The sequence below is a fragment of the Balaenoptera borealis genome (genome assembly GCF_965194805.1).
Source record: "Balaenoptera borealis genome assembly, chromosome: 3".
NCBI lineage: Eukaryota > Metazoa > Chordata > Mammalia > Artiodactyla > Balaenopteridae > Balaenoptera > Balaenoptera borealis.
The window spans coordinates 176273561-176294855 of record NC_138866.1 but is presented as its reverse complement, the minus strand read 5'-3'; the positions used below and the strand labels follow the sequence as shown (position 1 = coordinate 176294855).

At 40.6% G+C, this 21295-nt stretch overlaps 1 protein-coding gene and 1 long non-coding RNA gene across 4 annotated transcripts in view; one reads left to right on the top strand and one right to left on the bottom strand.

The window, feature by feature from the left end:
* The window catches only part of MCM10 (minichromosome maintenance 10 replication initiation factor), a 131706-nt gene extending 122162 nt beyond the window's left edge, over positions 1-9544 (bottom strand). For 2 of the 3 annotated variants that reach the window (XM_082385384.1, XM_082385383.1), the window contains exons 1-5: positions 9438-9544; positions 7432-7520; positions 1612-1953; positions 701-805; positions 416-559 (exon numbers count right to left, since the gene is read on the bottom strand). In XM_082385384.1, coding sequence (XP_082241510.1) covers positions 416-559; positions 701-805; positions 1612-1953; positions 7432-7438 — 598 coding nt within the window. In that variant the 5' untranslated portion in view covers positions 7439-7520; positions 9438-9544. The remainder of the gene's footprint in view (positions 1-415; positions 560-700; positions 806-1611; positions 1954-7431; positions 7521-9437) is intronic. The other variant, XM_082385385.1, reaches the window with a different exon arrangement.
* Positions 9545-9608: 64 nt separating this feature from the next.
* LOC309625719 lies at positions 9609-21250 on the top strand. The gene is made up of 2 exons (XR_014242701.1): positions 9609-9694; positions 17818-21250. It is a non-coding gene; the product is annotated as an uncharacterized lncRNA (long non-coding RNA).
* Positions 21251-21295: the final 45 nt, after the last annotated feature.

The window sequence follows — 21295 nt, the reverse complement described above, 5'->3', positions numbered from 1 at the left end:
TCTGGTTTAAAACAACCTGGCTTCAAATAAAACTTGATCATTTTATAAGGGGATCTGTACCTCAGTCTCACAGCCTGAAGATTAAATCTCTAGATTGCTAGCATAAGAACTCGACCCAGTGGTTATACTTGATTATAATTCAAGTCAACTACAGGACTATAAGAGCTGAAAAAATATTGAATCCACTAAGCATTTAGTTAAATACCTATTCTCTACCTAAGGATTTTCTAAGCACTTTGAGATGTAGAGAAAGATTAGGAAGTATAGCATATGGTTTCCATTCCCAGGAAACTTACTTTTCTCAATGGGCAGGTAAACCAAAACACACACACACACACACATACGTGACAATGCCAAAATATATTGCAAACAGAACCCAAGCAGTGAGAAACCAGGGAGGCCTCAAGTACTACACCTGCAGGTGAAACCTTTGGTGTCCGAGCCACCCGCTTGGGTTTTGGTAGAGTAGTAGGGACGTCAAGCTCCGCAGAAAAGCACGACGACTCCTGAATTCTCTGAACTTTCTTCTCCTTAAGAGGGGGACGTGGAGACTTATCTACTTGATTAAAAGTAAAAGAAATTAGTAAAGAAAATTTAGAAAGGGGCTCAAAAACCGTTTTACCAGGAGTTGGATGCAGAAGTAATGTTATAATTTCTTCGTAACAGAAATGCATACTATCCTTAGAATTAGTCTGATTACCTGGGGTTTTATGCAGACGGGCTGGACTTGCAGGCTGTTTAATTGTCGTTAGTTTCAGCTGTTCTTGTAAGGACTTCATTTGCTCTTGCAACTTCCTTAATTCATCTAGGGAAGAAAAATATATTGATTTAAGAACCAGACCAGAGGAAATATTATACATGATGAAAGTGCTGAAATGACTTTTGACGTCCACCCATCACCTCCACAACCTTGAGACCCACAATAGAATCACATACTGAAAACTCACAATTAACTTTTGTACTTCGAAGGGGTCCCCTCAGAGAAAGAAACACGATTATTTCCAGTAATCAAATCTCTAATACCAAAGCTGGTTATGAATTTGTACTACTGACAGATAATCACAGATACATGTCCATGGTTGACAGGTTCTTAAGAGTCAAGAAATGATTATATTTATTTCGTAAATCAAGTACCATAATTAATACAATGAATGCTGGCTCCTGTATTAGAAGAAATAGCCCATTGATTAGAGCAGAATTTTACTGTAATTTAAAAATACATGAGAAAGATGCCAGGAATAAGAAAATGGCAGTCCTCAATGTGAGTGTTCAGAAATGGTCTTCTGCTGAAACAGAACGTGTAGCTGCTTTGTAGTCTTGTCCCTGGCTCCCTTTGCTAAATCCTGAAGTATTATTTTTCTGTAATAAGTGTGAGAAATGTTAGAGCCATTCTGCGAAGGATCAGCCACACCTGGCTGACCCTGATATAAGGGGGCCTCTGTACCCTCAGATGCTGGCTTTAAATGCTCGCTCCACTAACTCGTACAATGTTCCTGGCAAAGTCATTTATCCCTACCCCTGACTTGGCAGCTATTTTGAGGAAAGCTGTCAGATGGGCGGTCTTCATCAGGGCTACTGTAAAGAAATTAGAGAAAGCACGTGGTTAGGCACCTTGCAATTCCTGATGAGTCTTCCCTTGACTGGGAGCAGGAGCAGGGAGGGCCCTGTGGTTAGTTGATTGCGATGTAGGAGCTTCTTCCTCATCTGTTAAGTCTTCCATGTCTCCAAAGAGAGCATCCAAATTCTCCTTTTGGTCTTCAGCCTTTTCCACTTCTCCCTCATCAGCCTCCTCTGTGTAAGATTCACCATCACCGTCAGCATCAAAGAGCTCATCGAATGCATCAGGTTCACCATCTTCCTGGGTCAAGGGCTGACTCTCTTCTGAATTACAGTCCAAGGCCGACTCATTCTCCTCCAGCAGTGCGGTCAGCAGAGACAAATCATCCTCCTCCCCTATGGGAAAAAGAAGAAAAAGGAAAGAAAGAAAGCCTACCTGTGAAAAACAGCCATTGACAAACAGAGTTAAAACATTCAACATTCATAAGGCAGTTAAAATGACTCGGCAGATTCACCATTTTGCCTGGTATAATTATTGTTCTTGTTTCTACCTTTCCTCTCCCCCAGTGCTTCTTGGGGGGCACTGGGCTAAGAAAGCAGGAGCCAGTATCTGCTTAGTGACCACCGTGGGCCAGCCACTGGGCTAGATCTATTTACCTGTGCTACTTCAGCTAATCAGACACTTCCTGCATACGAAATTCAACCCACAAGGGAATAACTGAAAAACACGCTAAGTATACATTTAGATTCTAGATGGATATATTCCCTCACTTTTTAATTGTTTGAGCAATTTTTAAAAACTATAGAAAGTTACAAAGCATTATATTAAATGTATTCATATCCCATCACCCAGAATTAGCCATCATTAACATTTTATCATGTTTGCTTTTAGCTTTTACATTAAATGGTTGGGAAAAATAAAAGTTTAGGAAGTTTATCATGTCAAATCTTGTCCCAACTCCTTACCACTGGCTGGCTCCAGGCCCCATTGCAATCACTGTCATAATTTTGTTATATCACTCGAGGCCATTCTTCATACTTTTAACATAAATATATAGGTATTCGTTAACATAGTATTTGGTTGCTTTAAAAGTATTTATATAGATTATTTCACACTGTACGTGTTACTCCTATCCTGGTTTCATTCAACATTGCATGTAAGATTGATCCAAATCAAAATATAGTTGTACTTTATTTCTTTCAACTGCTGTATAGTACTCCATGGTAAGACTGTATCATGTTTTACTCACCCATTTTCCAATAAAGGCCATTTTCCAATGAACGGGCTAGTTCTAATTTTTTCCCACTACAAACTATGCCACAAGCACGTATCTACCTTCCTGCACATTTGTGAGAGTTTCTCCCTACTACCTCACCAACACCTTATGGTACATCATCTAAGATGTTTTGCTAATCTGATGAATGATTTTAAAAGATAGCTTGCTGCTTTGATTGGCATTTCCAGGATTACTGGTGAGGTAGAGAACTGCTTATGTTTACTGGCCAATTGGATTTCTTCTTTCTTGATTTATCTGTTTATTCTGTTTGCTCATTTTTTCCCCCTATTTGGGCATGATTCCTTTATAAAATCAGAGGCACTTAAAGCAAAAACATTAAGAATATGTGATGCACCCCCTCGCTGGAAAGACAGGGGCTGAAACCTAGAGAGGCTAAGGGTCTGTTCAGGATCACATGGTGAAACAGGTCAGCACAGGAGCCTGGGTTAGGATGGAGATCTCTAGATCAGTAAACCAATATCCTTTCCGCTGCTCTATGCTCCCTTACCAGAAGGAAATGAGCCAATAGCCAAACTCAAGGCCTAGAATCTGATGAAAGAGTCTAAAGCTTAAAGTCAGAGGTTGCATAACGATTCAGACGATCTACTGTCTGAATTGCTTAGTCAACAAAGACTCCAAGACTGCAGGATGCAGCAAGAGAGAAGAGCCCACCAGACTCCCTAGGCGCCAGTTGAGATCACCACGTCCCCAAACGGAGCCAGGAGGCCCTCCTCTCTCTCCCGTTCCAAGCTGCTGTAGAGAGCACACCCCGGAAGAGGCCTGGGCCCACACCACGGGGAGCCACAGGTGAAAAAGGTTGCCTAGTAGCTCCACACTCTGGGCCTTGAACCCATCTTTTCATGAGAGAACCAGGGCTGATCCCGTGATGCCTTCCATCCCAGTTTACCTCGGTCACCACCCCAAATCATCTGTCTTCTCCACGTTATACTGACCCCATCTTCCACCCTCCTTGCTCCCAACTCCTGGGATCTGCTCTCTGGACCCAGCAGAATCTACTACCAGCCCATTTCCTATATCTTCAGTGGCTCTTACAACAAAAATCTGGCTGCCCTGTGACCCTCGTGAGTGGAAGTTCTTTAATCACCCACACTGCAAATGCTGGAACAGTGCCCAGCACGCACTAGGCATGCAGTAGATGTCTGGCGATCAACTCCAGGGCTCTGACGTCTTCTTTGCTCATCCCTGTTCACTCTGGAACCACTTAACTTCCTTCCAGCCACAGTTCATGACAGAAGATTTTTTTCATCAAGATCCCCTCCTGGTCGCTGTCACCGACTGATTTCCCTTCGGATGCCTCCCTCTTCCCCTCCATCTCCACTGCTGTCACCATTCTCAGTCACTACAACCTGCACAAGGACGATCCAGCCAATGCCTTCGTCTCTCGGCTTCCTGACCTCACCTTCAATGGTCCTGTCCTCCCCTCATCTTAGCCACTTACTCCCAAGGTCATTCCGTGTCATCACAGCAAAGGTACAACCTACCTCTGAGATCCTGATTTCAAGCATCCCACTCTGATCCCCACCTCCTATCCTTCCGCCAACTCACTCTAGTGCTCCCGTCTGCCATCTCCTCCACTTTATTAAGATGTCCAAATCAAAACTACAATGTGGTATCAACTCACACAGGTCAGAATGGCCATCATCAAAAAATCTACAAACAATAAATGCTGGAGAGGGTGTGGAGAAAAGGGAACCCTCCTACACTGTTGGTGGGCATGTAAACTGGTACAGCCACTATGAAGAACAGTACGGAGGTTCCTTAAAAAACTAAAAATAGAACTACCATACGACCCAGCAATCCCACTCCTGGCCATACACCCAGAGAAAACCATAATTCAAAAAGATACATGCACCCCAATGATCACTGCAGCACTATTTACAATAGCCAGGACATGGAAACAATCTAAATGTCCATCAACAGAGGAATGGATAAAGAAGATGTGGTACATATATATTCAATACAATGGAATATTACTCAGCAATAAAAAAGAACAAAATAATGTCATTTGCAGCAACATGGATGGACCTAGAGATTGTCACACTGAGTAAAGTAAATCAGACACAGAAAGACAAATATCATATGATATCGCTTATATGTGGAATCTAAAAAACAAGGGTACAAATGAACTTATTTACAAAACAGAAGCAGAGTCACGGATGGAGAAAACAAACTTATGGTTGCCAGGGATAATGGGGGTGGGTGGAGGGATAAACTGGGAGATTGGGACTGACATATATACGTTGCTATATATAAAATAGATAACTAATAAGAACTTGCTGTACAGCACAGGGAACTCTACTCAATATTCTGTAATGGCCTATATGGGAAAAGAATCTTAAGAAAAAAAAATAAAAAGAGTGGATATATGTATAAGTATAACTGATTCACTTTGCAGTACACCTGAAACTAAACAACATTATAAATCAACTCTACTCCAATAAAAATTAAAAAAAAAAAAAAAGATGTCCGAATCCATCAACCCTCCTACAGTGTTTTTACCACCCTCATCCCCCATCTCCTCACTCTGGATCCATGTTCTATCATTATAATCACTGCCTTCCAAAGCTTCTTAACTTCCCTGCTTGTCTCTCTTGCCCTCATGGTTCTTAACCCTGATGAAATCCAACAGGCCACCACCTCCCTGCCTGCATTCCAGCTGGTGAACTTTCCTGGACAAAGACCCACCACCATGACTGGTTTAACTTTAAATATACACCCGCCAATAACAAGCGGGCAGTCAATACTGTTTAAAAATCCCCACACTTCCCTGATACACTTGCTTTCCTATTCTCTAACTCCTTCATACGTCTCTCCTTGAACCTCTGATGCCCTCTCCTCCCACTTTAATCTTGGCTGATTGATCTTGTTTCGTATTTTATAGGAAAAAACATAGAAGCAATCAGACTTCATCATCTTTCACTACCAAACCTGAACCTGTATTCTCTGCTTTTCCTCCAGCGACGACAGATGAAGTGTCGAGTCCTAGTTCTGGCTAATTCCTCCATTTAGACACTGGTTCCCACTACTTTCAGCTTCTCCAGGACTTCAGTTGACAATCACCAGCTCTCTCCCACATCACTGGCTCTTCCCTGTCTCCCGGCGCATTCCTCTCAGCATCCAAACTCATTCCGGCGTCTCCCATCTTACCAACTACCTGATATTTTCCTACTTGTTTGTTTATTATCTTGCTCTCTCTACTAGCATGTAAACATGGATGTTGTTCAACAGCACCTAGCACCAGGAAACTTTTTGATTTCGTCTATACTGGACCAAATTGTGAAGCCATGTCAACCAAATGAGACTTTTTTTAGATACAGTGATTTCTGAGAGAACACAGACCCGTTCACCACTTCTTCTCATGACCACCTCATAGCAAAAAGTTACACTTTGTATTACATCAATGGCTCGGTAGGTAATTTGGTGATTTTAAGAAATAGGAAACTATCATTATACCAATGGTACAATCAATCTCACATATTATCACAGTGTGATGAATTTCAGAATTTGGTTTTAATTTTTTTAAAAGGCAAAGTGTAATAAACTTGGGCTTTAAAATTACCAGCCAGAGTACACCTGAAAATAACACAACACTGTACACCAACTATACTCCAATAACAATTTTGAAAAATAATAAACAAAATTACGCAACCAGAAAAATAATGCATTTTACTTGTTAGGGTCTCTTCACAGCCAGCACAATCATTTTTGTGCTGCTCTCAGGCTAAGCTCTGCTAATTACAGCAACATCACTTTGCTAGGTAAATATTTTGCACACATCCCTGCAAGATGAACAGAATTTAAAAGCACTATAAGAATTTAAGTCAGAGCTAGACTAAAACCACTTCAACAGATTTCAATATCAAATGTGAACTCCGATGTAAGGCTGCCTGGGTTCAAATCCCTGCTTCTGACAGTTTCACTTGTGACAAGTCACCCAGACATCTGTCTTCCTTTCTATGAAATAGTTGCTGTGAGGGTAAAATCAGTTAATACAGTCATCTCTGGTATCCACAGGGCATGTGTTCCAGGATCCCGCATGGACACCAAAATCCACAGATGCTCAAGTCCCTTATACAAAATAGCGTAGTATTTGCATATAAGCTAGGCACATCCTCCCGTACACTTTAAATCATCTCTAGGTGATTTATAATACCTAATACAATGAAAATGTTATGTAAATACTTGCCAGCTCTCAGCAAATTCAAGTTTTGTTTTTTGGAACTTTCTGGATTTTTTTTCTCAAAAATTTTCTATGTGCAGTTGGTTGAATCCACAGATATGGAAGGCCAACTGTATACATAAGATCTTCGAGCAGTGCTTGGCATATTGTAAGTACATGTCAACTACCGTTATTATGAAAGACAATCAGTGCTGTCAGGAACAGAAATCTCACCTGATTAAAACAAATAACATTCACTGACCGAAGTGAGATTTCTTTTGAAACACTCAGACAATGCTTGAGGGGAGGGCAGCTATTTTCACTATTTTATAAGTGGAATAAGTAACAACAAGCCCATGAACACAAGAGTGATTTTCCATGAAACAAAGAGGAACTGAGAAAATGGCCAGGACTCACCATCCATGCTGTCAAGAGAACAGTGGAGATGGAGAACGGTCAGGGAGGAACAGGTGCGCCCAGGAGATGGCAGGAATGCAGGACCTTGGCTGCGTGAAATGAACATAAGAAAAGTCACCCTTGAGTCTTCTCTCTCACATCGCACGTGTATCCAACAAACCCAGAATCCTACAAATTGTAGGGGCTCAAGCTCAGAATTCATCCAGACTCTGGCTATTTCTCACCCCACCACCAACACCATCTGCCTCCTAGTATGGAAGCAGTCCCTTTTCTTGTCTCCAAGCTATGGTTACAGAAACTCGGTTGAGGTACAGAGTAGTTTGTTTGATATTAGGTTACACAGATGAGACAAATTGTGAACAGGTATTATGAAGGCTGGTCTAAATAGCAGGGCTATTATCTGTTTTATTTCTTGTAACATATTTGAGGTCTACATTGTCCATAAGAGCCTACTGTGTGGTTCTACTTAGTTGCAGCCTTAGTCACATCAAGATTTCGATTCAGTACTAGTTAGCAAAGCTCAGAGGAACAGTTGGCATAGCTAATTAGGATAAAGTCATGTAATTCTGTGCACTTTCCTTTTTTCATTTAAAATGATTTTTAAAACTGCAAGAAGAAAATATAAATTTTTCTAGGCTATTGCTTAACTTACATGGGCTCTATAATATGTATGACCTTGGTAAGTCCGACGTCAAGTATTAATTATGGTGCTTTCTTTTCACTTATTCAACAAACATTTCTATGGACCCATCATGTGTCCTGCACTGTGTTGTCTACTGGGGAATCTGCGGGATTGTAAGCTTCCTGAGGGCTAGGTAGGAGCAAACTGTCCTTGTTTATTTGTATAACCAACCCTGTTTTCCCCCGAACAAACCCACGCACCCTTCCTCACCCTCACACCTAGGACCATCCGACAAGTGCTAGGGGTTCTATCTCCAGTATATTGCTCAAATCTTTTACTTCTCCCCAATTTCACTGCCAAAAAGCCTAGTCCAAGCCACCATCAATCTTTTGCCTGGACTACCGTGTTAGCTTCCTGTATTGGTCTCCCTGTCCCTCTGTAATTTATCCTCTGTACAAAAGCTACAGTAATCTTTTCTTTCCTTAGTAGTCTTTTAGGAACGTTAAGTCAGATGGCAGTATTCCCTTGATTAAAATTTCTTTAATGATTTTTCCATTGCCCTTAGAACAAAATTTACAAAAGTTCCTACGAGGCAATGGCTACTCTCTCTCCCGCCTACTTCCACTTCCTCAGTTTCTTCTAAATCCACTCCGCCCACCTCCCCCCCCGCCCCCCCTCCCCCGCAACGAAGGATGCTCCAGCCAGACTAGCCTGCTTTCAACTTCTTGAACACACAAGTGCTTTGCGGCCTCAGGTTCTTTGGAAAGCTCTCCCCTAGCTCCTTCTCAGCCCTCAGTCTCTGCTTAACTCTCCTTTTTCCTAAGCCTTTCCAGACCACCCTATCTGACCAGGCCCCTGGAACCCTCTCACCTCCTCCTTTTCATGACTTTAGTGCACATTCCACTATGGTGTACCTGTCTGTTACCTGTTAGGCACTTTAAAGGGTAAACTTCACGAAGGCTGAAGCGATGGGTGACGCATTCAGTAACTATTAGCAAATCAATTTGAGCAAATGAATGAATGAATAAGACACAGTACAGACGGCAAGCGTTTAGCAAGCGTCTTAAAAGGTTACCTTTAAAAAGAAGAAACTGGACCCTTAAACAGCCTGGACGGCCGAACGCCTTGCACCTCTCGGTGCATTTCGGAACTGCCCGCAATCCCCCAGCCCCGGAACCTCCGCCGCTCAGCACTCAGCGCCCACCCCCGCGCCCGGCCCCGCGCTCGGCCCAGGTCGGCCCCGCGCTCGCCCAATTCCAGTCTCGCCCACCTGAGCGCCCCCAGACTCCGTGCCTCCCGCCCTCGGAGCTCGCTAAACTCTCCCACAGACGCGCGCGGACAGTCCCTCAACCTGCCCCTCAACAGTCGCAGACCCGCATCTTACCCGGCTCTGCACCCCTTCCCTTTCTACAGCCGGACCCGCCAAAATTCCAACTCGACTCCGCCCCCGCCTCTGACGTCAGACGCACGCCGGCACGGGGCTTCACTGATTGGCTACTTCAGAGGTCTTGGCGGAAACGGCCGCGGGGGGGGCGGGGAGAAGGTGACCCTTGCGTAAGCAATCTGATTGGCTCACGTGACTGGCGCCCTCTTTGTTGGGGGCAAGGAAACTTCCGGTCGGTGCAGCCCTGGCTTCCTCCGGTAAGTGTTCTAGCGTCCCCACCGGCGCCGGGAAGTAGGACTGTCCCTGTACGGTATTTTCATAGGAGGTCAGAAGTTAGTTCCTGACACTTTCCGGCACTGACCGTGTCATCCAGTTCTGAGGCTCGTTTTCTCTTACGCTTGACGCAGAGAAGCCTGCGCATTGAGGCTCAAACCGCGGAACCCACTGCAGACCTTCCCCCTGCCCTCACAGATTGCCTGTGGCTGGGTTGACTGTATAGAAGTCTGAACAGGCTGGTTGATAATTTCGCTCGGTTGGTTATTTTACAACCTCGTGTTCAGTTGAGATAATGGGACTGAAAAACAAACCAACAAAAATCTGGTCCACTTTTACCTCTCTGACCGTCGTCACCGTCTGTAAAATGAGAAGGAAAGACTAGATGAGATTCTTAGACCCAGTAGAAACCACTGTTTGCAGAGGAGTTCGTGGTCCTTAATTGCGTCAGAGTTGGGAATAACTGTTTTCTGCTTCTTCTCACCAAAATGTCAGCATCGGGAGACAAGGGGACCGTGTCTTTTTCATCTTCCTAGCTCTTCCTCTGTCTTCTCTCTTGCTGCTGGTGCCTGGCACACAAGAAGTGTTTACAGAGAGAAAAAGTCGAATAGAGTATTTGCTCTTGAACAAGTCACTTAGCTTTGGCGGGGGCGGGGCGGGGGGTCAATTTCTTCATCCGTAAAGTGCTGATAATAGCGATAACTAGAGGGTTTCAGGAAGGATCAAATGAGAATTTCAAGTACCTTTTCACACACTGGTTATCAGCCATAGTCACTTAGTGCCTCAGGTGTACACGTTTGGACAAAGACAAGGTCCATATTGTAGGCATTTAGTCTAGTTTGGGAGATGCGATCTCTGCATAAAAGACAAATAACATAAGGTGACTACCAGGGAGCACCAGTCTTGCTGATGAGGAGGTAAAAGATAGGTGGAAAGATGAGGTGGAAACATTTTAAAATGTAGGTAAAACAAATTGGGTGGCAGATGATGAATACTTTATTCTGTAAGCGGTAAAGAGACCCTGTTTGAGCAGGTGGGGGAGGAAGGTAGATGGATAGAGAAAGGTGTGGCTAAGTGCTCAGACTCTGCAGTTAAGACTGCATGATTTTTAACTGCCACATGCTCACTGTGCAACCTCGGCTAAGTTACTTAACCTCTCTGAGCCTCAACTTAACTCATCTGCAAAACAGGGACAGTCATAGTTATTTCATAGGGTATTGTGAGGATTCATGAGAAAAACTTGAAAATATGCAGTGTGCCCAGCACATGTAAGCATTAAAAGTGTAATGACTTTTAGTCTTACTACTTTATAAGGCAATGCTTAGGACGATTAAGCTAACAAAGATAGGTGCTCAGGAGAATTCCCTGGCGGTCCAGTGGTTAGGACTTGGCGCTTTCTCTGCGGTGGCCCCAGGTTCAGTCCCTGGTCAGGGAACTAAGATCCTGCAAGCCGCGCAGCGTGGCCAAAAAGAAAAAAAATTCAAAAGATGGGTGCTCAGGAACTGGATACACCAGAAATTGAAGACAAAGAAGCTTGATAGGAGATCGTGATAGTCCCAGACTGTGAGAGCTGAAGGGAAGGGACGAATTAGAAGCACGTTACGAGGGAAACCTATCTGCTTTGGTAACTGACCAGAGGAAAGTTACCTTTGGCAGGAAAAGGAGAGGACGATAGCCAGGTTGGCAACAGCTGAGAGACTGGCAGACTTATAGAGGAGGAGCTTGCTTTGGACAGGGTAGAGATGTGAGTTCAGCCTGAGGCGATGGTGGGGAGATTTCAGCTCTACCTTTAGATATGTGACCCAAGCCAAGGGGACATATCAGGGCTGCAGGTGTGGGCTTAGTGAGTGCAGTTGAGTTCTCTAAAGTAAAGATTGTAGAAGCAGAATATCTTTGAGTATGTTTCCAGGGTTAATGCACCAGACGATTAAATTGATGCTTCCACCTTTTGGCCCAGCAGGAAACAATGCTATTCAAAATCAGAAAATCAGATCTTCTGCTGGGAGTAACAGCCGGTTTCCAAAGCATCCACACCACCCCTCTGTAGACATCTGTTTACATCTGCCTTCACATCTCATGCTTTATGGCACAGAGTTCTCTAGAGTCTTATCCTGAACTTGAATTTGTCCAACTAACTGAACAAAAACGCTTTACTGAGAAAACTGTCATCCTTCCTCAGAGGCAGTGCTCTACTTGGAGATGAATGGCCCTCCTGAGAAAGGAAAACCCAGCCTCCTTAATTTTCCTAACAGAATATTGTCTTTATTGCCCAAATAAATGTCTATTGCTTTTCAAACAATCTAGAGGTTACTTCAAGCAACAGGGTATGTTCCTCCATCTCGACTGATGTTTTGCAAAGAGAAGCCAATAAAAAAAACTCTAGCCTTGCTGGTTTTAATTAATTCATGAGAATGCTCAACACATTTCTTCCTTGGTTTTGCTGAGTTAATAACTACAATATATACTTTATGCATGCAGAATAAATTTTACCCATGATTATGGCTCCATATGTTTAAAGGACAAAGTTGCTACATAAACCTATCAGCTTACTGAGAGTTCCTAAGCCAATATTTTTTTGTATTATACTTCATTTTTATTTATTTATCTATTTTTATTTATTTTATTTATGGCTGTGTTGGGTCTTCGTTTCTGTGCGAGGGCTTTCTCTAGTTGCAGCAAGTGGGGGCCACTCTTCATCGCGGTGCGCGGGCCTCTCACTATCGCGGCCTCTCTTGTTGTGGAGCACAGGCTCCAGACGCGCAGGCTCAGTGGTTGTGGCTCACGGGCCCAGTCGCTCCACGGCATGTGGGATCTTCCCAGACCAGGGCTCGAACCCGTGTCCCCTGCATTGGCAGGCAGATTCTCAACAACTGCGCCACCAGGGAAGCCCCTGTATTATACTTCATATCTTTGCAATTACTTAGCTAGAAAAAAAAGAACACTTACAATACTCAGTGATGACCAATATCTTCACAAAGAGAACATAATGTTATTTCAATAATTTTTAAAATGACAAACTCTGTAAGTCAGAGTATACCAAAGAAGATGGTAAAATTATTTCTACTTTTTGCCTTTCATAGCAAAGCAGTTTTGGTACCTGTCCTTTCACTAAAACATTTGAATATTGGTCCATATACTTGATTCCTGTTACACTTAAAAGCTGCAATTAGCTGTTCTATCAGCTTTCTTCCATTAATGATTGCATAATAAATCTGATATTTCATTAAAAGCAATTCCAACTTAGCCCTTTCATTATGGGTCAAATGAAATTGTTAGTCAATTTTCACCATAATCTTGATTTTATAATTTAATGTGAACACATTTTATATGTGTTCATATTAAATAATCTTATGTATAGTTAAAAGTGTTTTTTCATTTTTAAAGAAAATAATAGACTTTATTTTTTTAGACCAATGTTAGGATTACAGAAAAATTGTGTGGAAAGAACAGAGTTCCCATATAGCCCCTTCCGCACACACAGTTTTTTTTTTAGTAGATCTTTATTGGAGTATAATTGCTTCACGGTAATGTGTTAGTTTCTGTTGTACAACAGAGTGAATCAGCCATATGCATACATATATCCCCATATCCCCTCCCTCTTAAGCCTCCCTCCCACCCTCCCTATCCCACCCCTCTAGGTGGTCACAAAGCACCGAGCTGATCTCCCTGTGCTATGCGGCTGCTTCCCACTAGCTATCTATTTTACATTTGGTAGTGTATATATGTCCATGCCACTCTCTCACTTCGTCCCAGCTTACCCTTCCCCCTCCCCGTGTCCTCAAGTCCATTCTCTATGTCTGCGTCTTTATTCCTGTCCTGCCACTAGGTTCATCAGTACCTTTTCTTTTTTTTTAAAGATTCCATATATATGTGTTAGTATATGATATTTGTTTATCTCTTTCTGACTTACTTCACTCTGTATGACAGACTCTAGGGCCATCCACCTCACTACAAATAACTCAATTTCATTTCTTTTTATGGCTGAATAATATTCCATTGTATATGTGTGCCACATCTTCTTTATCCGTTCATCTGTCGATGGACATTTAGGTTGGTTCCATGTCCTGGCTATTGTAAATTGTGCTGCAGTGAACATTGCGGTACGTCTCTCTTTTTTTAAATTTATTTATTTTTTGGCTGTGTTGGGTCTTCGTTGCTGTGTGCGGGCTTCCTCTAGTTGCAGCAAGCGGGGGCTACTCTTTGTTGCGGAGCACAGGCTCTAGGCACGCAGGCTTCAGTAGTTGTGGCTCGTGGGCTCTAGAGCACAGGCTCAGTAGTTGTGGTGCGCGGGCTTAGTTGCTCCGCGGCATGTGGGATCTTCCCGGACCAGAGCTCGAACCTGTGTCCCCTGCATTGGCAGGCGGATTCTTAACCACTGCGCCACCAGGGAAGCCCCACATGTCTCTTTTTGAATTATGGTTTTCTCAGGGTATATGCCCAGTAGTGGGATTGCTGGGTCATATGGTAGTTCTGTTTTTAGTTTTTTAAGGAACCTTCATACTGTTCTCCATAGTGGCTGTACCAATTTACATTCCCACCAACAGTGTAGGAGGGTTGCCTTTTTCACCACACACTTTCCAGCATTTGTTTCTAGATTTTTTGATAATGGCCATTCTGACTGGTGTGGGGTGATACCTCATTGTAGTTTTGATTTGCATTTCTCTAATAATTAGTGATGTTGAGCATCTTTTCATGTGCCCCTTGGCCATCCGTATGTTTTCTTTGGCACACACACAATTTTATTATTAACATCTTGCATTAGTATGGGACTTTTTGTTACAATTGATGAGCCAATATTGATACATTATTATTAACTAAAGTCTATAGTTTACATTAGGGTTCACTCTTTATGTTACACATTCAATAGGTTTTGACGGAGGTATCCACCATTACAGTACATTATTTAGAGTAGTTTCACTGCCCTAAAAATCTTCTGTGCTCTTACCCCTCATCCCGCCCTCCACCAAACCTCTGGCAACCACTGACCTTTTCTACTGTCTCCGTAGATTTGCTTTTTCCAGAGCATTATACAATTCAAATCATATAGTGCGTAGTCTTTTCAGATTGGATTCTTTCACTTAGCAATATGCATTTAAGGTTTCTGCATGTTTTTTTTGTGGTTTGATAGCTTATTTCTTTTTAGCACTGAATAATATTCCATCACATGGATGTACACCGTAGTTTGATTATCCATTTATCTGTTGAAGGACATCTTGGTTGCTTCCAAGTTTTGGCAGTTATGAGTAAAGCTATTATGAACATTCATGTGCAGGTTTTGTATGGATGTAAGTTTTCAATACATTTGGGTAAATTCCAAGGATTGTGTGCTTAGTTTTGCAACAAACTGCCAAACTGTCTTCCAAAGTACCATTCTGCATTTCCGTCAGCAGTGAATGAGAATTCCTGTTGTTCCACATCCTCCCGAGCACTTGGTGTTACTGTTTTGAATTGTAGCCATTCTAATAAGTGTGAGATGGTATCTTGTTGAAATTTGCAATCCCCTAATGACATACGCGGTTTAGCATCTTTTCATATGTTTATTTGCCAACTGTACATCTTTGGTGAGGTATCCATTATCTTTTGCCCTTTAAAAAATTGGGTTGTTTTCTTATTGTTGCATTTTAGGAGTTCTTTGGATATTTTGATACCAGTTCTTTCTCAGATATGTGTTTTGTAAAGATTTATTCCCAGTCTGTGGCTTGAGTTAGTTTTTGTGAAAGGTGTAAGGTCTGCAACTAGATTATTATTATTATTTTTCTTTTTGAATGTGGATGTTCAGTTTTGCCGGCACCATTTGTTGAAAATACTATCCTTTCTCCATTGAATTGCTTTTGCCCCTTTGTCAAAGACCAGTCTTTGTCAAAGACTCTCTAGGTCTATTTCTGGGCTCTCTGTTCTGTTCCATTCATGTATTTGTCTATTCTTTCACCAGTACCACACTGTCTTGATTACTGTAGTTTTATAGTAAGTCGTGAAGTTGGATAGTGTCCACCTTCCAACTTTGTTCTTTTCCTTCAATAGTGTGTTGGCTATTCTGGGTCTTTGCTTCTCCATATAAACTTTAGAATCAGTTTGTTGATAGCCACAAAATAACTTGGGATTTTGATTGTAATTGCGTTGAATCTGTAGATCAGGTTAGGAAGAACTGATATCTTAACAATATGGAGTTTCCCTATACGTAAACATGGAATATCTCTCCATTTAGTTCTTTAATTTCTTTCATCAGATCTTATACATTTTTTCTTGGATTTATAACTAAGCATTTCATTTTGGGGTGTTAATATAGATGTTATAGTGTTTTTTTAAATTTCAAGTTCCAGTTATTCATGGCACACTGATATTGGTAATCTGTGTCTTCTCTTTTCTTAGTTAACATGGGTAGAGGTTTATCAATTTTATCAATTGTTTCAAAGAACCAGCTTTTGGTTTCATTGATTTTCTCTATTGAGTTCCTGGTTTAAATTTCATTGATTTCTGGCCTCAGTTGTATTAAGTTATTTTCTCCTGTTTATTTTGCGTTTAACTTGCCATTCTTTTTCTAGTTTTTTTTTTTAAAGAAGCGTTAATTATTGATTTTAGATCTTCTTTTCTATATATGCAGTCAATGCTACACACTTCCTGCTAAGCCCTGCTTTCATTTCATCCCCAAATTTTCATGTTATATTTTATTTCATTTAGTTTAAAATATATTTAAATTTCTCGAGACTTCTTTAATCCATGTATAATTTACAAAGTATATTTAATCTCCAAGTGTTTTGAGGGTTTCCAGGTATCTTTGTGTTATTGATTTCTAGTTTAGTTCCACTGTGGTATCAGAACATACTGTGTATGATTTGTTGTTTTAAATTTCTTAAATTAACTTTAAATTTCTGTGTTTAATAGCTCAGAATGTGGTCTGTCATGATAAATGTTCTCTAAGAGCCTGAGAAGAATGTGTATTCTATCATATGTACACTATGAAGTATTCTATAAATGTCAGTTAGATCTAGTTGATTGACGCTGTTCAGTTCAACTATGTTCTTAATGATTTTTTTGCCTATTGGGTCTGTTAATCACTGATAGAGGGATTTTCAAGTCTCCAACTATACTAGTGGATTGGTATATTTTTCCTTGTAGTTTTTGCCTTATGTATTTTGATGCTGTGTTTTTAGGTACATATACAGTAGGGATTTTTATGTCCTCTTGGAGAATTGATCCCTATATCATTTTGTAATGCCCCTTTATCCCTGATAATTTTCCTTGCTTTGAAATCTTCTTTGTCTGAAATTAATATAGCTACTCTTTCTTTTGATTAGTGTTAGCATGCTGTATCTTTCTCCATTTCTTTACATTTTATCTATATGTGTCTTTATATTTAAAGTGGGTAGACAGCATATAGATAAGTCTTGCTTTTTAATCCACTCTCAAAGTTTCTGTCTTTTAATTGGTATATTGAGACCAATGATGTTTAAAGTGATTACTGATATAATTGGATTAATATCTATCATATTTGTTACTGTTTTCTGTTCACTGCCCTTGTTCTTTGTTTCTTCTATTGTCTTTCATTCTATTTCTGACTTTCCTGGTTTTAATGGAGCATTTTATGTTACTGCATTTTCTCACTTCTCTTAGCATATCAATTATACTTTTTTAAACTTTTTTTGGGGGGGTAGGGGTGGTGTTGCCCTAGAGTTTGCAATATACATCGACTACTAATCCAAGTTCACTTTCAAAGAATACTATATCACTTCATGGGTAGGGAAAATACCTTGTAACAGAGTATCCCCAATTCTTCCCTCACATCCCTTATAACATTGTTGTCATTTATTTCATTTATCCATTAGCTATAATCACCAAATACATGTGGCTATTGTTACTTTGAACAAACTGTTTTCTATTTTGGAATTCCCCGGCAGTCCAGTGGTTAGGACTTCATGCTTTCACTGTCAGGGCCTGGGTTCGATCCCTGGGTTGGGGGACTAAGATCCCACAAGCCGTGCAGCACAGCCAAAAAAAACCCAAAAAACAAAAACCGACAAAACCTGTTATCTGTTCATTAAGAATAAGAAAAATAAAAGACTTTATCTTCATGTATTCTTTCTCTAATGCTTTTCTTTTCTTTTTATAGATCTGAGTTTTTGACCTTCTCTGAAGAGCTTTTACATTTCTGGCAAGGCAGGTCTACTGGCAACAAATTCCATCAACTTTTGTTTGTCTAAGAAAGTCTACTGCTCCTTCACTTTTGAAGAATAATTTCCATGGATACAGAATTATAGGTTGGTGGTTCTTCTCTCTCAACTTTCTTCTTGCTTGCATGGTTTCTGTAGAGAGGTCTGATGTATTTCTTATCCTTGCTCATCTACAGGTAAGTTATTTTTCCCTTTTGGCTTCTTTCAAAAAATTTTTTTTGTTTTTGATTTTCTGCTTTTTGCCCATGATATACTTAGGTAAAGACTTTTTTGGCATTTATCCTGTGTGGTGTTCTCTGAGTTTCCTGGATCTGTGGTTTGTACCTGTCATTAATTTTTGAAAATTCTCAGCCATTATTACTTCAAACATTCCTCTGTCCCCTTCTCTCCTTCTGGTATTCTCTTTGCACACTTTCTGTAACTGCCTCACAGTTCTTGGATATTCTGTTCTTCTTCATTCTTTTTTTAAAATTGCTTTTCAGTTTTGGAGGTTTCTCATGACATTTCTTCAGGCGCACTGATTCTTTTCTCAGCCATGGTCTTTCTACTCATTATCTCATCATAGGCATTCTTTATTTCTGTTACAGGCTTTTTGATTTCTAGTATTTCCTTTTGACTTTTTCTTAGAGTTTCCATCTCTCTGCTTACATTACCCCTCTGTTCCTGCATATTGTCACTTTTTCCATTAGAGCTCTTAGGATGTTAATCACGGTTGTTTCAAATTCCCAGTCTTATATCCATTATGTCTGAGTCTGGTTATGATGCTTTCTTTATCTTTAAAAACTGTTTTTTGGTCTTTCAGTATGCCTTATAATGTTTTGTTGAAAACTGAACATGATGTACTAGGTAAAAGGAACTGAGGTAAATAGGCCTTTGGTGTGGGGTTTTTTGTTTATCTGACTAGGAGTTGGACCGTGATTAGTGTTTGCTGCAGCTGTGTCATATGCTAAGATTTCCTCTGGTGCCCTTGTTTTTGTCTCCACTGTTGTCTCTGGGTTTCCCTATAGACTTCTTCTTAGAGAAATTCTAGGGCGTGCAGTTCTTTCCGTTGTAATCCCTTGTTATTATACAGAAGCCCTGTTGATGTGGTGGTGAGGGGTAGCGGGGAGGGGAAGCATTCTATAGGTCTATGGTTAGTCCTTTCGTGAGCTTGTGCCTCTGGGCTGTGACCTTTACAGGTTTTTTCCCTCCTCCTTAGGTGCTAAGAATAAGGGGGCAGAAGTTGGGTATATCTGTTCCCCCAGGTTGGTCAGGCTCTGATAATATCCCAGCAAGTTAGGCTCTGGTAAAAAAGTTTCCCTGAGGGCAGCCTTCCTAAGAAGAACAGAACGCTCTGGTGTATTTCAAAATGTCTACTCCCGCCTGCCCCCCGGCCCCCGCTGGAATTATGCGGGAGTTTTTTCTAATCTTTACTGTGGGAATCTGGTAGGACTTGTGGAGGTAAAACTCATGAAAGTGCAGGGTTCCCCCTAAGACTGGGCTCCCCCTGGAGTTTTTAACTCTCAAGCTCATCCACACTGAGACTTTAGCAATTCTTCAACTACAGTTTACATTTTCCTACTCAGGTACTGGCTCGTACTGTGGTTTCTGCTCCTGAGACCCTGGTCTGGTAATCAGCGACTCTCTGTATCTCCCTGTCTGTCTCTCCAGTTTGGGGGCAGAGGTTTACCCTGTGACGTCAGTTGTCTGAAAGATTTAAAAGAGTTGACGATTTTAAGTTTGTTTGGCTTTTTTCTTATTATAAGGATAGGAGTGATGACGTCCAAGCTCCTTACATGCCAGACCAGATCAAAATTATTTTTAAACATAATATTTAAAGACTTAATTGTGTAAAATTATCAGCTGTAAAAGTTTCTTTTGCTCACTCATATTTCTTCACATTTCCCATCTTTCTGTTGTTCCCATTAGCCACACAAGAATACAGCATGGCTGGCCCTAGTAGAGGGGCCTAAATTCTGATGAGGTGTAGTTGACTGGTAACATGGAACAAGGCCTTTGAAGACTAAATTAACTAGATAAGACATGCACAGACTTTACAATTGTTTACCAAACTGTTTGATTCCCCCAAAACAATAGCCTTAATTTAAATTGACCATATGAACTTGCCTTCATCTACAGTCCTTCTAATTAGCAAGGAAACAATTTGATCACAGGCTTAATAAGCACATTCACACTGTTATTTCACATTGGGGTCAGGTTAATATTTTTACTTGAACAAAGTAAAAGGATATTCCCAATAACGTAAGTGTAGAACCATTTGGTTTGCTTTTTTATTTAGGATACTGTAGAAATCTATCTTCTCCCATATAAGATAGTAAGGGAAAAAAATTTAAACTAGAAACTATAAACAAGAAATTAAAAGTAAAATTTTCATAGTTATTTTAGAAATGTCTTTAACAAACCCCCTGGGGTGAGGGGGAGATCTAAATTACTGTTGAATTTGTGCAGTGTGTTCTCCTGGCATGAAGCTGTAATTAACTGTTTTGATTCCTGTTTTAAAAAATATATATACCTATACACATATGCACACACAAGTCAGGTTTGTCTAGGAGAGATTCTTATGACAAAGTCAAACAGAGGAGATTTAAAATTTTTCTCTTAAATATTTTAGGATATAGATACATAAGGACATTGCTAACTTTTATGGCTGGTAAACTGTAGGTTTACAAAATATGGCAAATCCCTATCTTTTCACCTCCTTAGAAAGAACAGTTTCTAATTCAAACACCACTTACTGGTATCTAGTAAAGGGATTTGCTCATATTCATGGAATTAACAAAATGGTTCTGAATAAATATTAAGCTTATATGAAGCTGAATACAGAAAACACATCCTATGAAATTAGCTAGTCATATATGAACAATGTGAAGGATTCATAAGCAAAATTTTATTTTGCAATAACTATTTTTGTGATTATGAATATAGAGCCTGATCCAGGAAGAAAATTAATAGATAGCTATTCTTTTTAGAAATTAATACACTATTTACTGTATAGTTGATAAACATATACCTGCAGCACAACAAAAGAAAAAGAAAACTTTACACTGGATGATTACATGAAATCCAGTGAACCTAATGTATCCGTTTCATGTAGGTCAGTATTTTTTCACTTGTCCTGATGATCAAGTAAAAGGTCACAGGGCTCATCTGAAAAGAGCCACATCATAACTTTGGTGCTGTGGCTGAAATAAAACTGTAAGATATACACATATACACAACCCCAGATAGATCTGTCTTAAATGAATAAAGAAAAATAACAATGTAATTTATTTAAAAATACTTCAGAGACACTTTTCTTGATTAAATCTGTGACCACTTCATTTTTCCTGCCTCCTTAGAAAGTTCTTAATCAGTGAGGCTTCTTCCATCTTATTACCACGTTTACTCTATCCACGACGTCACACACTCATAACCCGC